At 34.8% G+C, this 17349-nt stretch overlaps 1 protein-coding gene across 3 annotated transcripts; it reads right to left on the bottom strand.

Annotated features, from left to right (window-relative positions):
• Nucleotides 1-3501: 3501 nt before the first annotated feature.
• Nucleotides 3502-17331, bottom strand: LOC138317544 (ammonium transporter Rh type A-like). 3 transcript variants are annotated; one of them, XM_069259294.1, is made up of 11 exons: nt 17180-17331; nt 16781-17016; nt 9408-9600; nt 8880-9030; nt 7945-8089; nt 7377-7540; nt 6808-6945; nt 6319-6452; nt 5665-5804; nt 4616-4748; nt 3502-4121 (listed from the first exon to the last, which is right to left on the bottom strand). In XM_069259294.1, the coding sequence occupies exons 2-11, from the start codon at nt 16929-16931 to the stop codon at nt 4085-4087; spliced, it is 1386 nt and encodes a 461-aa protein (XP_069115395.1). In that variant the 5' UTR covers nt 16932-17016; nt 17180-17331; the 3' UTR covers nt 3502-4084. The 3 variants fall into 3 exon arrangements, with proteins under 3 accessions (XP_069115395.1, XP_069115396.1, XP_069115394.1); XM_069259295.1 differs by lacking the exon at nt 17180-17331 and having other exon boundaries at nt 4620-4748; nt 16781-17162; XM_069259293.1 differs by lacking the exon at nt 17180-17331 and having other exon boundaries at nt 16781-17161.
• Between the last annotated feature and the right edge of the window lie 18 nt (nt 17332-17349).

Here is a 17349-nt window from a genome sequence, read left to right as displayed (position 1 = left end):
ATGGTTGCTAAGTTGAGTATCTACAATAGTCAGGATGACCGAAGAAATAGTTCCGCTTGCTGAACATTATAGATGCCGTTTTGATTAGAAAAAACCCAATGAAACCTTTATGATATTTTCAAAAATAGTTTTTTTTTTCAATTTCAAAATTTGGTCGTATATACAATTTCTTTTTCGACAGAAATTGAGATAACCAATCCGGATCTCTCTGCTTGTTTGATTGTTTGATTAAGAAACGTCTTAGTAACAGTCAGGATCTTGTAAGGACGGCCTCCAATGTATAAGATGTGTAGAGTATGAAGTGCGTGGTGCGTGTTTTGGGAGACTGCGGTATGTTCGTGTTGTGTCTTCTTGTATAGTGAAACTGTTGTCCTTTTTACAGTGCTATATCATTGAGATATGCCGTCCAAGACACCAAACAATATACCCAACCCGGTCGCATTATACTACCGAGGATGAACCTGTCGTCTTACTCCTTGTATGCTGAGCACTAAGCACGAGCAGAACCTACCACTTTTAAAAACGTTGGTGTGTCTTGGCCAGGGAATACAATGTGGAGTCTACCTGCGATACGAGGGCTAAACAGAAAGGCCAAAAATGAGGCTATATCAAGGGAGACGTGAGGAAGAAGAAAGGTAGGTAGGAAAAAGAGAAAAGATATCCTATATCTAGTTGCCATTTACGATCATGCAATATGGACAGCAGGTACAATTCCAACGCCCCAACTGCAGGGAAACCAAGGCTGAACGAATAAGTGTCGTTTTCATAATAAGATCGAAAAGGTCTTTTAGTTTACGATAATTTATGTCATCTGTGAAAAGGAAAAGTGTAAAACTATTTCATAAATTTTAAGAAACGAATGTTTTGCAGGGTTTTCTTTTCTCGTACTTCTCCTCGAATGGCCTATTTTCATTAATGCTTTGTCCGTCTTCGTCTGTCGTGCATCGTCAGTAAATATTTCATCCAAACGACTATTTTTTTAATAGTTGTTTGTTTGTTTAAAATTTATGGTTCATCAAGAGCCAAGGCCATTTTGGGCTTCAAGTCAAAGCATTAGTTTAAAAAAAAGAACCATAATAATTACATAATCGATGAATCCAGGGTGCTTATATTAAGACTGTCGTATGTAAGGATTGGCGATGAAGGGCTACCAAGATTGTTTAAATGAGTGACGTTCACATTCAATCATGGTCACGTGTCACATAGGCTAAAAACTTTAAACAACGTCCTATGAATACCTACGAGGCCTAGAGAACTGATAGTAAGCCTGTACCATGCTGGGATGAAGGGCTGCACATTTTGTTCAAATTAATGACCTCGATCTTCGATTAAGTTGATTTTTTTTTTCTTGTGTACATTATCCCTAATTCTTTTCTACAATTGTGTCCGTCTACTATGTGGTATATTTTATAAATAGTCAGATGATCGTGAAGGTCCATTGGGCTCGTTGTTAAGTATCCCTATGATGTGCTATTCCTACCTTATTCCTTTTACTTTTAAAAGGTCTCCTCTGACGCTTCTTCATTTTTGGCCTTGAATGGTCCCTATGACGGACGTAATGTGTATAATTGTCTTTTATGCTTCACTGTATACATACAGCACCATCAGCTATGTTATATAATGTCTAGGAGACGCAACATAATCACGTTCACCACGCCGCACCAAGTTGTTCAAAAGATGATTAGCTTAATCACATGATTAGTGAAATTTTCAGTTCACATTTGTTGTAAAGTTTGTGATTACATCTACACTAAAATCAGCATTACTTGTATTATTACCAGTAATTATTTTATCTTGATTTGAAAATTGTCTCTAAACTGTGATTAGATTAATTACTTTTTGAACAACTGGGCCGAGATGACGCAGAAAATATCAAAAGCATTGGAAAAGCAAGTGTGTTTTCTGTTAATTCTAAAAAAAGAATAAAATGTTAGCAGGTAAAATTGGCTGAAGTATATGAAAGATTATGTTAATGCTGATTTTTTTTATTTTATTTTTTTTTTTAGTTAAACGTCTTATTAACAACCAGGGTTATTTTAGGATATGCTGGTTTTTAGCTCACCGGGCTCGAAGGGCCGTTTAGCTAATGTAATGGCGCGGCGTCCAGCGTCCGGCGTCCGGCGTCCGGCTTCCTTCAATTTGCTTCTAGTCACGTGGATTTTCACCAAATTTGGTCTGAAGCTTCCTTGAATAACCTTGTATAAACGGTGATTCTGGCTCCCCAGGGGCCTTAGGGACGGGGCCGAATAGGGAAAATATAACAAATTCTTTAAAATCCTTCTTCTTCTGTAGGAATGACTGGATTTAGTTCTAATTTAGTCTGAAGCTTCTTTGGTTGAAGGAGAACCAATCTTGTATAAACGGTGACCCTGGCCCCCCAAGGGGCCTAGGGGAGGGGCCAATTAGAGGAAATATAGCATAGTTTTAGTTTGAATTTAATAATTATTTAAGGAATTGTTTTGTTATTTACTGGGGTGTAAACTGCATTTGTTGGACAGATATTTCAAATGACGCGCGTTAGAAATAAGTATTTACCTTGGATATAAGTTTACCAATATATGCCCAATGACTAAAAGCAGACAGGAACGGGTTTGTTGAATAAGTAATATTCGACAAATTCCCCGGAGATACTTTAAAGTTTCCGTAACAGTACCAGTAGATCAGTAGGTACAAATAGATGTGTTATATAGAATTAAGTACCCCCGTGATGATGGATCGCACGATAATGAAATAATGTTATAAGTAATTTAGTAAGCAACTAATTCTTGCTTCTCATTAGTGTTATTGATCTGAAATAAAACTATAATGTAAGATGTCAAAGTATGGTATACATGAGGAGCAGTACAAATAGGTTCTTCAAATACTAGTTCTCCAGAGGGAGAATATATACAATGTATATACAAATTTCAAACAGTATAAATGCCTCTTTCACAAATTTTCGGCATCTTGAATATTTTCAGATAATACAAACACAAGAAAAGCTACATGTAAGTGAAATCCATCTTGAACCTTTTGACATTTGTACTGTTTGAAAAAATAGGCATTATATAAACAATAAAGGTGAACATTTATATGTCGGGAATTCGCCCGAATTACACGAAGGTTGCCTTGATTGCGAAAATGTTGTCACTGTGTTGAAATGTAAAAACTGCAAAATGAAAATGTGAAAACTGATCGGGAAGACTTTAAGCACGAAAATTTCCCTCATGTACTATTAAGTGTATATATGTAATTACGTTGCAAAACGTTAATTGGTTATTTATCGGGAAAAGATAACACTTACAATAATAACAGGTTAGGCAAAGGTGACCATACCTAACAACATATAAGCAGTTTATTTATTTTAGATCTTAGGTATATCTATGTTATCCTCGAAAAGTCATGTAAAATGTATGTATTACCATTCCATACACGTTTAGCGATCTTATCTAACGAAGCTCCACTGTAGCAGAACCGTAATATAGTACAGTTGACACTAAATGAGTTGTTTATAGACAAAGCAACATTTGTAAAAGCATTTTATTGAACATAGGACATAAAACTAGACGATTACGTCAGCTAACACTTAATCTTTCAGTCGTATCTACAGAACGCGACAACCAGAACGCTTTATTGCACTTCAGATGCAAAATACATGCAACGCTCATGTATCTTAATGCCTTCCCTATCATTTCTTAGTACTTACACGATATATCGACGACATTAATGTAGTTATGTGACAGTGCCGGAATGATAGATGTATACTTTAAGTCATTATATAAATGGAATGATGCAGTTCTGGATCAAATGCTATATATTTGTAATATGCTTTTATTAAAATTACTATTACAAACCACTCCTACTGAACCCGATACCGACTATTAAATCTAATTATGGTATCGGATACCGTAGATATGATCAGTAGTTAAATCTTAAGTTGAATACAAGATATACAAAATCTCTATCAAAAACGATAATATAACAAACATTCATTTTATATCTACAGTTTTGAGTGCTTGTAAAAACGAGTATCCCATTGCAAGACTCTAGAAGGTCTTCAAATGTGCATGTTTCAACCATGTACAAGTTGTTCTTTGCTTTGCTGCTACATCTCTCCATTGGTGGAGTTCGTCAGTAACCCTCTGAAACAGGAAAGGTGTATGACCCATATTAGTATTGAAAACAATACATAACATTCTGGCAGATGTCACATTGCTTTAAACGCCATTTGCTGCGTTTCATTACAAAACATGCTATTAAATCTAACACAATAGATCAGACAACAGACAAAAAAGCCTAAATAGTGATATCCGGAATTGCAAACATCTGCGTTTTATCGCGCTAATATTGTCTTAAAATTTTGTCTAGCTGCACCCTCTCTTTATAAGTCATGAAGATAATGCTACATGTCAAAACCGAACTATGATCTATTTTATTAGATCAAAACTTAAACATAATAAAGATGACCAAGGTTTGTTTTGCTGTTAGTCATATCGTTAGTTTAGAACATATACTATTTGAACAAAGATATAATCTTAAGATACTTTGGTGATACTATTTGAACAAAGACCAATACATCTTAAGATTCTTTGGCAGACAAGATAAAAAAAACACAAAACTACTTTACGATAGTTACCCGCCTGTATTAAGTGGTCGGACTTCACTCAGGTCGGAAGGGAAACCCTGATCCGAGACTTCCCAATAATCCCTATCATCATACAGGTATTCGTCCTCAGGATCGTCCCAGACCGGGAGACGCATTACAAGTCCTACAAACAAGGGTTTGCTGTAAAGTCACGCCTTTTTAACACTTCCTATGTTTATGTTAATGTATCTCTTTTTTATCTCAAACCCACTTTCACAAACGTTTCTTAACTTAAGAAAGTTCCCTATATTAAATTTACCCATAGGAAAGTGTTACATAAATTAAGGGAAACTCGGAAGTTACGGAACCTTCCTTTCGACCAAGTTTTATCATGTGTTCAAAAAAAACAAAATACATGTTAACCATAATTTAGCGATAAACTTATCTCAGCGCTTTTCGCGCTAGCATTTGTTTCTATGTTGTTTATATAGCAATCATACAGATTCTGCTAATTCATCACGAACTAACCTGTTCATGACCATACAGTTTTTGTATTTGCGCTAAAATTGGCACATTTACAGTAGTAGAAAATAGAAATACGAAACCAAATAAGCATAACAATTCACCTACGAGCATGTCAATTCACAATACCAAGCAATGCTTAGAAATATAGCTTATATTTGTTTCATTAAAACAAACACATTTTGTTAACTTTTGTGTGGATATTTTTTTGAGACGTTTATGCGTAAAGACAAATACAACACCTCATCTTAGAACCATCTAAGAAATTTCACTTTGTATTGAAGTTGAAATTAGTCACATGCGTCAGTGATATAAAAGTATAAAAAGGGCAACAGTTCCAGTATACAAGGAGATACAATATGAACATACCACAGTCTCCCAAAACACGCACCTCGCATTTCACACACGCTACACACTGCATACATGCTGTCAAGACGACGTTAATTAATCAAACAAACAATAAACACGTCAAATCATTATCATGATATCGGGATGGACTGGATGGAACTGAATCAAGAGAAAGAAAACTTCGTGATTGAGTTAATCTATGACACTATCTTCCCATTGGGTATACTTACCTGTCAGTAAACCACCAACTATAGCTATCCCTAAGGTCGTCGCCAGGGCTGCCAGCTGATACCCTGCCTGTTCATTAGCTGACCGATCATCAGCATATATCGTACCGTTTGAAGCCCGGGCAGGGAAGACAACATAGAGACTACAAAGGTACAAAGACATTGATGACAGGCAATGGCGCACACTCATTTCCGGTACTAAAGTATTTTTATAGATAAAAGAATCTTATAATATATATTTTTCTTTATTCAGACAAGGGTACATAAAACATTTATCTTTTTAGTTGGCTTACATTGCTGTTGTAAAAGAGCTTCGCAAAGGCCGTTTTAAATATCATATTATCTAGAATGGGTTTTTTTTCGAAATGAATTTCATTTACAATTATAGTAATTATGTATTTCATTGGTATGTCTTAAACCGCTCCAAATATCACTGATTAAAAAAAAATACACATTTTATGTGACCTGCAGTTATCACTATATGAGTTTTGGCGCATATAGATTTACTTATGAAGTCTGTAACCCCTTGCTTAGTTTTTCATTTAATTCATGAAAAATATGTGTCGATTGTCAATCCAAATGTTTCGGTAATCAGCACATGCGTAAACTCAACTTTCACATATCATGTGAATCATAAAGACCAAATAAAGTCTTCACCTATCACCAAAATTGTTTGAAGTTGCCAATCCCGCCATGGCTGCCCCGGCCAACGCTGCTAAAATTCCTGGCATACCGTGTAGATTATTAATTCCGGCTGGGTCGTGGACTTTCCATTTAGAAGATAGAATATCCTGCAACAGAGATTCGATCTGATATCATTGTTTTACTCAAAAGAATGCAGTTTGTCGTCAATACCAAAACCAGGGATTATCAATAGATGTACTATTATTAATAAGTCTTCATAGCTTTAAGGTTAATCTTTATCGATATAAAGAATCATATAACATGAGATTGGTATCAACAATGACGAGAGAGAAAAAATATATGTGGTAATCTAAGTGATTCAACTATAACAGTGTCAATGTACTGAATTCTTCTGCAATGAGATTTAAACAGAGGACTGTAAGTAGTATCAGACTAACAACACGAAATAAGTCTATGATGACGTAATATTTATGAAGTAAAAAAGAAAACGAGTATACTTACACAGCCGTATTTGTAACCAAACGTTGATATGATGGCTGCTAGTGACCCAATTACCATAGCGCCCCAAGGTTTTATTGGCATGTCTGCGCATGTCCCTACAGCAACACCACCAGCAAGCGATGCATTTTGTAGATGAATCTTAAAATAGAAAGATAATTATCAAACTAAGCTTTAGAAACTGAAATTGAACTACGCAGGTTCTTGATATATAGATCTGAGAAAATAGGAAGATTCCAAATCAATACAGCGTGGCACAAATAACAGGGGAAGAAATATATATATAAATACAATTATTCAGAAATGATAATATATATGCATAATCTATACCTCGCAGAGGTTTATCTTTATCATAAAATGATATGCAATGATATTGACTTTAGATATGCACTAAAGTAGCCAATTAAATATATCCTTAGAATGACATTGATAATAAACCATCGCACGTAAAAATTGTGTAATGTTATCTTTATCATCCATGTCAAAATATGAAAAAGACAAAAAAAACGTCATGGGAACAATGAACTTTATGATTACTAAACAAGCGTATGAAAAATGCATTAATCACTTACGATATCAAAGGTACCTCGTCGACTAAGCATTGATGATACTGCCAGTGTCACCACAACACATGCGAGAAGTGAGGCGAAAGTGTTGAGGACAGCCCGCAATCTACCGTCATCTACTGCAGAGACTGCATTAAAGCTTGGCCAGAAACACCACAGGAAAACCGTGCCTGGAACACAACATTATTCTCAACATTAATTGGCATTTACTTTATTCAGCTTCATTTATCAACTTTTATGTCAACTCAAATGACGACCTAATTGATCAATTTATCTTTAAAATGGCAAGCCGGTCATATCGTAGAATGCTAAGCAGAACACGTGTGAAATATAATAAAATTTGAGAGATGTATAGATTTTAGTAATAGGTTTTATATTTAAACGTGGAATTGTTACAATATTTGGTATTTGGATGTGTTTGGGGATAAGATGTCAGATCAAATATCCAGACTCAGTCAACCTGAAAAACAGAGCGAGAGTTTGAATACCCCACTAAATTAAACTGTGTTTGATAAACGTCATCGGAGTGCACTCTACCGTTTTTAACGCCCATGTGATTATCAAATCTACTTACCGACAAGAGCAAATATGTCAGAAAGGTATCCGCTACGGAGACTGGTCGATGTCTCGTGCGAGTCTTTGTAAAGGACACGTGACACAGCTAGTCCAAAGTAGGCTCCAAAGACGTGTATATACATGGACCCGCCAACATCGCTGGCCTAAAATAAATCATGTTAAATAATACATAATATCACTAAAACCCTACAAAATAACAGATATAACGTCAAAATAATGTGAAAAGTCCAAAAATGATGAAGAGACATCAATTCATCAGATACTTTGTTGACAAGAAATTCTTCAGGATGTGTTTCTCACATTAATGAGATTTGGTTTTGTTTTTTAGATTATCTTCCTAATTACAGCCAAGTTCATTTAAGGCCGGTCTCCCATCTGTGCGGTTTGAAGATGTCTGTGTGTTTTGGTAGACTGTGATATTTTCGTGTGTCCATGTAAAATTAGTGATATTTCACTGAAGCATGCACCCGATATACCGAGCAAGCACATCGACCATCTTATACAGATAACAGAGCTTTCGCCCCAGTGAGATAGGCTATGGGTTCTGTTCCATGGCCGAGACACACATCAAAATGGTAGTTTATGCTCCTGCTTAGTGCTCAGCATAAAATGAGAGGGACGACTGGTTCGCTTGTTGTCAGTATAATGTGCCTGGGTAGGGTGTGTTGTTTGACTGTGACGGCATACTTCAGTGATATAACACTACATGTATGAAGAGGACAAGAGTTCCACTAAGAAAGAAGACACAACACGAATATACCGTATTCTCCTAGAACACGCAATTCACACTTCACACACACTAGACACCAGATCCTCAGGAGGCCGTCCTTAAATGACCCTGACAATAATAGGACATAATGATAATAAACTAAACCAAACTAAATCATAAATTATTAATGATATCTGCAATAAAGAATATTTCTGTAGACGTACCGTGAGGTGTTCAGTCCCTATATACTGGTTCAGGTTGGCAAAGACTACCTCCAGAATGACCATGACTAGAAGTTGTAAAGGCCCGGTCTTCCCGATAAGGGCTCCAAACGATATTAACACTGTCGCAGCATTAAAATCGCCATTTATCATTCTATAAAACAGGAAACACAAAAAAATTTTTTGGGGGGGGGTTCCGTTAATTTAGGTAGTGTTAGACGGAAAGATTTTTGACTGTAAAGCGAAAATTATTGCAATTGCAATATGGGGAAAAGCAAATCATCTCATGTCTGTAAACCTTATTTTACAGCTACATGTATTGTGGTAAATTTTATACATCGGCCAAACGTCATGAAACGTTGTATGTCCTTAAAGTGTATTACTAAGGCGACTTATCTGAATGAAAAGATGATCAGAAAAATAAACTTGTTAAGTACTTATCTTTAAGCTAACAGAAACAAATGACCGCTGTGAGTACCTTATATCATATGATATTATTATCATATTTACTCAAAAGAACGTCATACTTACTCGATTAGGGACATCTTCACCCGACTTCCTGAGGCCATGTCATGAAAGAAAAGGGCTCTTACTATAAGTGTCCACTGCACTGCTACAGCCCCCAGTAAGATATTGTAACCAAACCCGGAGTAGCCATACCGCTGAAGGAACGTATAGAGAAAGCCGAACCCCACAAATACCATAACGTGTACATCCTGGAACACTGGATAATAACAAAATAGTATATGATACATAATATGTACATCCTGAAACACTAGAGAACAAAAATGATATATAGTACATCCTGGAACACTAAAGAATAAAAATGATATATAGTATATGATGCATAACATTTACATTCTGAAACACTGGAGAATAGAAATTATATAAAGTACATCTTGGAACACTTGAGAATGAAAATAATATATAGTATATAATGCATAACATGCGCATCCTGGAACACTAGAGAATAAAAATGATATATAGTACATCCTGGAACACAAGATGATAAAAATTATAAAAAGTACGTCATGGAACACTAGATAATGAAATTATATAACATGTACATCCCGGAACACTAGAGAAATAAAATAAAATATAACATATAGTTTATTTGTTTGCTTGGTTTGTTAATGTCCTATAAACAGTCAGCGTCATGCAAGGACGGCCTCCCATGCATGGTGTGTGTAGTGTGTTATTTAGTGTGTTATGTGCTTTAGAAGACTGTGATATCTTTTTGTTGTGTCTTCTTGTATAGTACAATGATATATATATGTAGTCCATCATACAATGACCTTATTATTTTTATCATCCAAGTGTGTTCAAACTTGTTCAATTACTCAGTGTAAATAATGTTTAAGTTCCAAATAATCTCGGAAAATTCTTAAAACTTGCATTCCAGAAACGTTCTCAGTCTCTTAATACACCGTAACTGTATAGTATCTGATGTATAATAATTGTGTACTAATGTTTGTGTTTTATTGTATACAATCACTCTCCTGTTAGTCCAGGAAAGATAGGGTGTTACCCCAAAATAATTGCAACATAATTTTTTCTTTGTTTTTCATACAGATCTGACTGTTTTATACAAGTCGCCACAAACACAAATTTGGGAAAGTGTTTTTCTTGACCCCCCAAAAATCAGAAAAATAGGGATATTTGCATAATTTGCCAACTTTGAAGCCAAATATAAACTTACATGGTTATCATGAGATACTAGAAAATAAATGTATGGCAAGATCATTATAAGGACAGCACAGATTGCCAAAAAGATAAGTTGATATCAACACAGGGAAAATCGATGACAGCATGAAAATTGCATAAATATGTCCTTGTAACAGCCAAATATGCTTTTGTTTGATTGTTAAGATAAAAAAATGTTATTATCAACAATACCATTGGTACTCATTTTGGTGGAATCTTTTTAAATAAAACTTGTTATTTAAAGGCTTTAAAAGTAAAACATTTTACTTAAATACCTGAGATAACATGGTTGCTCAAAGTTTGGATTTTTGGCCTTTTCCAAGGACATTTTGAAGTCCAAATTGAATAATGTGTCTTTTTCATTCAAGAAATATTCAGTAATCACCGTCTAAAGTGTTTAGATAGTTATTAATTCAGATTCTATATAGGCTATACTCACCTAAAAGAGACTACTATATCAATATATCCCCAAATATAAAAGACGTGAGGTCGATCAAATCCTCATATAGTGCCAATTTGACTAAACTTCTCTAATTGGCTAAGTCCTTAAGTTGAAATGTCAAAAATGTGAATATCTATTTTGTGACTAATCAGATTAGAAAATCCTTTGGCAGATATTAGCCAATATTATTGAAGTTTCTTTTTGATCAAATATTTGCATAGGTCAGTTTTTCATTTTTCCATATTAGAACCGGATGGGGGTTACATAATTTTCAATGAGATAAAGGAATAAAATAAAAGTTCAAGTTCAATTTTATAGCTGAAAATCATAACAGTTCGAATTTATTTACTGGCAAAATTTTATGACAATCGAATAAAGCATATTCGAAAAATTAAGATTTTTGTATTGCAGATTTATGGACTTAGACATATTTTGGTATTCAGCCAAATTAACTAAATAGGGAGTTTTTACTACCAAATAAGATGTGCATATTTATACCGTTTTTACAACAAATGATCAAAATAACAAGTACAAAATATACAAAAAAGGATATAACATATTTGGAAGCATTTGCTTTTTTATTTTCCGAAATATCAACTACCAAAAATCTAAGTACAAAAACACGTCAAATTGGCACGATCAGTCAACTTGACAAGTTAATATTTAGGTTTTTCTAGCTAATGTATTATTGATCATGCATTAATATCAAAGAAATTGTAATTCTTTAAGGCATAAAACATAAACTGATATAGTTCAGGGTAAGATTTTATAAATGTTTGCATCTAAAAGGAACAAAAACGGTAATGATAACTAAATTCAAAAGGTTTTGAGCCGTTTTCATCCTTCTTTATTTCTTGGACTGACTGAAATTATTGTACCATTTCAACTTATTTGTGCTAACCTGAAGTTTGTATTACTATACACCAGATTTCATATTTCAAGTATTGCAAAAATAGCAGATATTGTTCTTTAAAAGTGGTCAAAAGTGTAATTTCTATATATTTTTCTTATTTTTTCGGGTGTTGAAAAAACGACTTTCCGAACATATGATTTTTGGCGACTTTTTTCATGGTAAAATACTAAGATCCTCCAACCCAAAAAGCAGAAAACAAATTCTGTTGCAATTATTTGAAGGTTAGGCCTCAATTTTTCGTATTTTTACTGGACTATGTACATGTTTAAATTATTCATTATTCAGTATTAAAATTGTACTTTGTGTCTTATAAACCGCAAGGTTTACGGAAATAAACAAATTGAAAATTGACCTGAATACTGATTAGTTAGATATAATATAGACATACTGATTTTATTTGTTTACTCATTTATCAATCATTTGTTTCGTTTATTTACTCTATAATATTACTCATTTAAGGTCTGATAATTGGTCTATCCCTTTACAAAAGGGACAAAATTAAACCGCGAATATAATGTGTGTCGGGAAAAAATGCGGTAATGTTTGTGATAAATCTCAATAGTAGTAGGTTTTTGCTCACTTTGTTCACCGCAACCTCGCCGAAGTATACCTGGTAAAGATACAGACCAGCATAGCCAATCAGGTCCAATTATATTGACAACGGTAAAGCAGTCGATATGCTAAACTTTTAACAGTTGCAATTACTTATTTCTAAAATATGCCATGTATCTGTAAAGAAAAATAATCCGTAGCTTTTCTCAAAAGGACGAATGGTCAACTTACAGACAAAACGATGGAAGTGTTATGGAGGAAGGTTGAAAAAGAACGTCAGACAGGAAGTAATGAAACTAATTATTTGAACACATACAGTCACAAATACTTTTGATAATCTCCAATGTTGTGTAAACCAAGACCTGATGATGGTTTTGTTTTCATGAACGCTGAAATTGTTTACTATACTCAGTGAAACCTGACATAACCGACACATTGTGAGACCAGATAAATGTGATGGATAATACAGGTATTGATAAAATCAGTGTCAATGATGATTTATCCTATAATATGTTATATCAATATATGAAACTATAGTTTTCTAATCAGAGAATAGACCATATTGCTTGTTTCCCTGACAGTTTCGCCAATTGTTTACTTGAACTCTTTAAATCAAATGAATATAATATGTTTTTAATACATGTAAATCACATTTACTCAGCATTGTCAAAATGTATTTCAAGTTGTATTTCATTTGTGACATCGCCATATTCTAATACGTATTTGTACATACCATATCTTATATTGTCATTTGCAAATTATTTTGCATGCTAATTTTAATTGCTGAGATATCTGTATGTTGAATGTTTATTAATTTAAACTGTATTATTTTTTTCAATATTTCTTTTCTGTGTGTTCAATTGATAAATAAGTTAATAGATAAATAAAAAAAACATAGCAACTAAGAACCATGTAATCAGTCACAGCATATTTATGTATAATCGAGCGATGTAATTTCGTTGTGGTCACAACTAGGATAATGAAATAAGATTCCATTAATATGTTTTTGTATGTTTGTTTGATTAAATTAACGTTTATATCAGCATACAGGGTAAGATAAAGACGGCTTCCCATGTATGTGATGTGTTGTGTGTATGAAGTGTGGGGAGCAGAGATTGTTGTATATTCGTCGTGTTGAGTCTTCATGCAACAGATAAACTCTTGTCCTTTATATAGTGCTATCCAACTGAAGTTTACCGCCGAAGACACCATATCTTCTATATGATCATGCAATAGGGACAGCAGGAACATCCTTAACGCCCGACCTGCAGGATCAGGATTGTAATAAATCAGACTGTTACATATCCTAGCATAACTACATGTACATAGTTTAAATTTCTTTCATATTTTTTAGCGCTTTATACAGCACAGGGTTGGTGTACATTTATCTGAAACTGATTACTCTACCGTCTATGATACGGCGAATCCTTGAAAGAACACCAGTGTTTTACTGTATTCAAATACTATTATATCAACAGCTAAACAAGTCAAGTTGCCTTATTTTGATTAAATAGAAATCATTTCTTCTGATCAGAATGCATATGATGTGTTGTGTATATACAAAAAGTGGTACCTATTTCCAGAGTCAATTACTTGATTACTTATATGAAGAGTTGTTATATATTGTCTACTATCAATAAAATCTTTTCACTCTATCTTCCATACATATGTTATGCATTTTACTATCATATACCTACTCTACAAGGTATTTGGACCTAGTATGTATTTTTTCTACCTTTTCTGCCGTGTACTAAATTATTTCATTAATTGAGAAAATTGAGTTTTTGGTCTACCTTCCCAATAGCTTGTTCCACAATTTAAATGGACTTTTGAGACTATTTTTCTGTTCCATGTTACATGTTGATATTAGGATAGGGTTTTGTAGGAAGTTTAAACATCATACATTTTCCTTTCATCGGATTAATTTTAACGACCTATATATATAAGTTAAATTATTAACAAACGTCTTCCATTCACGTTCTAAAGACGAATTCTCGACACTAACTGACATCCATCGTTCTATATTTAGTGTATATCTCAAAAATGCTTTAGAAAATAGACTATTTTTATGACCACAATTATATTATAAAAATGACTTACGCACATCATGATAGACAAGGCAAACATGGTGCTCAGTGTACCGAAGTAAACTGTAACGCGATCGTCATGACGTCAACCATATACTCCAGAAACCTAAATGATACATTTTAATGTTGAAAACTATATACAGCGGGTACATGATAGTCGTGAGAGGTCATTTCTGTAGTATGTGTTCTACTTAATATGTAGAATATCATTTGCTAAAATCTTACTTTTATCTTTCTCTCCTAATGTCACAAGTGTGTCGCCTGCCATAGCTTCAGGAAATCAGATATGAACATATTTTATGAAGATTGTTGTTTGCCTTTGATACGAAAACAACTTTATATCGCATTTTGTAAACATTTATATTATTAAAGAAACAACCCGTGAAGGTCTTGATTTGTATCTACGCCATATTCACTTACTAGATATCAATCGTAATATTAAATTTGAAATATGTTTTACAGCCGATGAGAAATCGGACTTAGATAACAATACTTAAAGGCTTTTTTGCGAGATAAACAGTTCATGTATATCTCAGGTAAACCAATGAATGATTCACAGGGCAATACTGTGTCTGGTGAAACAATACAATGCAATGTTTCCTGCTGCATTGACTGTTTTGGCCTTCCAAACCAGTCAGACATTCACACACCGCAGCACATTTCACACATATAAGACTTCCGTAAATGAGCCTGGCTATCATAAAGATGGTAAACCTAGTAACCCAAACCAAACACATATTGCAGATATGCTTTCGGCTGACACACTTTCCGCCGTGATTTACATTGACCCTTTCCTAATATGTGTATTGAAGAACAGTGCCACATCAGCCTCCTCACTGCTATTGTAACATTAATAGATATACCCACAATTGAGGTAACGTATTTACACTGTTTAGAAATGCTTCTTGTCTTACTAATTACTTGTCCAGCGCGAAAGTGGACCTGATTCATCAATCTTTGACGAGGTTTTTGTTTGTTTAATTAACGTCCTATTAACAGCTATGGTCATGTAAGGACGGCCTCCCGTGTATGCTGTGTTGCGTGTATGTAATGCAAGGTGCGTGTTTTGGGAGACTGCGGTATATTCATGTAGTGTCTTCTTGTATAGTGGAACTGTTGCCCTTTTTATAGTGCTATATCACTGAAACATGCCGCCGAAGACACCAAGCAACACATCTCACCCGGTCACATTATACTGACAACGGGTGAACCAGTCGTCTCACTCCCTGTATGCTGAGCGCTAAGCAGGAGCAGAAACTACCACTTTTATAGACTTTGGTGTGTCTCGGCCAGGGGACAGAACCCAGAGCCTTCCTCACAGGGGCGAACGCTCAACTGAAGGCCAAAAAGTGAGGCGGTGCCAAGAGAGGCATTAGGAAGGATAAAGTCAGTTAGGAAGAAGAGAAAAGATAAGATCCTAAATTTAGTCGCCTTTTACGATCCTGCAATAGGGGCAGCAGGTACAATTCTAACGCCCTACCTAGTGTTTCATTAACCCTTAGTTTAATTATTCTCGTATGTAACAACTATATTTACACCATGTCGGTACCACAACAGAATATCTAAATAAGCAGTGGCATTGATTTAGTCAATATAGTTTTCTTAACAAGCGAAAAATGATACATTATACTAATAATATTAGTGTATTGAGCCGTACAAAATAATGGGGTCTTATTGTTTCGAACGTAGAGATTGCTATCGACCTATCCTCCCGGCAATGTTTTAAGATGATACTTGTTAGGATCACCAAAGGTATGTTTGTTTATATTGTTTCATTACTTATGTTTGTTTGTTTGTTTGGTTGGTTGGTTAAATAAACGTCCTATTAATAGCCAGCATCATTTAAAGATTGCCTTGTCTGTGTGTATATCCCATCCAGTTACATTATAAAAACAAGGGACAGCCCGTTGTCCCATTCCCTTATGCTGAGCGCTATGCAGGAGCAGAAATTACCACTTTTATAGACTATAGTGTGCCTCACCAAGGGAACAGAACCCACAGGGTCTTCCTCACAGGGACGAACGCTCAACTGAAGGCCAAAAGACTCTGTCAAGGGAGACCTTAGCAAGAGTCGGTTAGGAACAAGAAAAAAGAAGAGATCCAAAATAAAGTCTCCTTTCACAATTACATTAGGGGCAGCAGAAAATGTTCTTATGCAATTATGCTGCACTTAATCCTCACCTCGTATTTAGCAATTATTACTTACTTGGATAATATCTAGGTGTCGGATAATCGCTGTCGGGCTTTGTTGGATCTGCGGCATCTTCATAATCAACAAAGATGACATAGATGATGATAAAAACAGCCTGAATTAATAAGGTAGCCAACGGAAATTTCACTCGTTTTGGGAGAGCCATGATGTGTTCGGATTGAATGCTGCGATCGGCACCGCTCCGAGATACTGGGTAGGTTCGTCTTATTTACCCAGAATGCGTGATATATCTATAATGAGTAAATTGTCGGCAAACAGCTTTCCATTTAATCACCGAGTCTGGTTTAGTATTGTGACTAGCCAACCAAGCGTGAGACATAAACATCATATTACAAACTTACACATACGTCCATGGCCAATACACGGAAACAAACACGTATAAGTTATACATACCTCTCTAGGCCCTATCATTAACACACATACACATATAGGTCACCGTCTATATAAAGGTAGATGAACCACCAGTTTCTACAATATCATAAATCGTCCAAAATCAACCTATATCCTATCTTTGTAATACGAAACCTATGAATAATCTAACTCTATAATCTTAGTAGTAACCT

Source organism: Argopecten irradians, chromosome 3, assembly GCF_041381155.1.
Source record: "Argopecten irradians isolate NY chromosome 3, Ai_NY, whole genome shotgun sequence".
NCBI lineage: Eukaryota > Metazoa > Mollusca > Bivalvia > Pectinida > Pectinidae > Argopecten > Argopecten irradians.
The sequence above is the reverse complement of the archived record's forward strand: the minus strand, read 5'-3'. Positions and strand labels throughout refer to the sequence as shown.

What these genes read in the sequence shown, in the direction of transcription:
- LOC138317544 (XM_069259294.1), bottom strand. Translation starts at nt 16,931, where the DNA reads ATGGCTCTCCCAAAACGAGTGAAATTTCCGTTGGCTACCTTATTAATT. An exon ending in GTGAAGATGTCCCTAATCGA is followed by an intron (nt 9,031 to 9,407) that starts GTAAGTATGACG and finishes CCTGTTTTATAG; the next exon opens with AATGATAAATGGCGATTTTA. An exon ending in AGTTGGTGGTTTACTGACAG is followed by an intron (nt 4,749 to 5,664) that starts GTAAGTATACCC and finishes CCTTGTTTGTAG; the next exon opens with GACTTGTAATGCGTCTCCCG.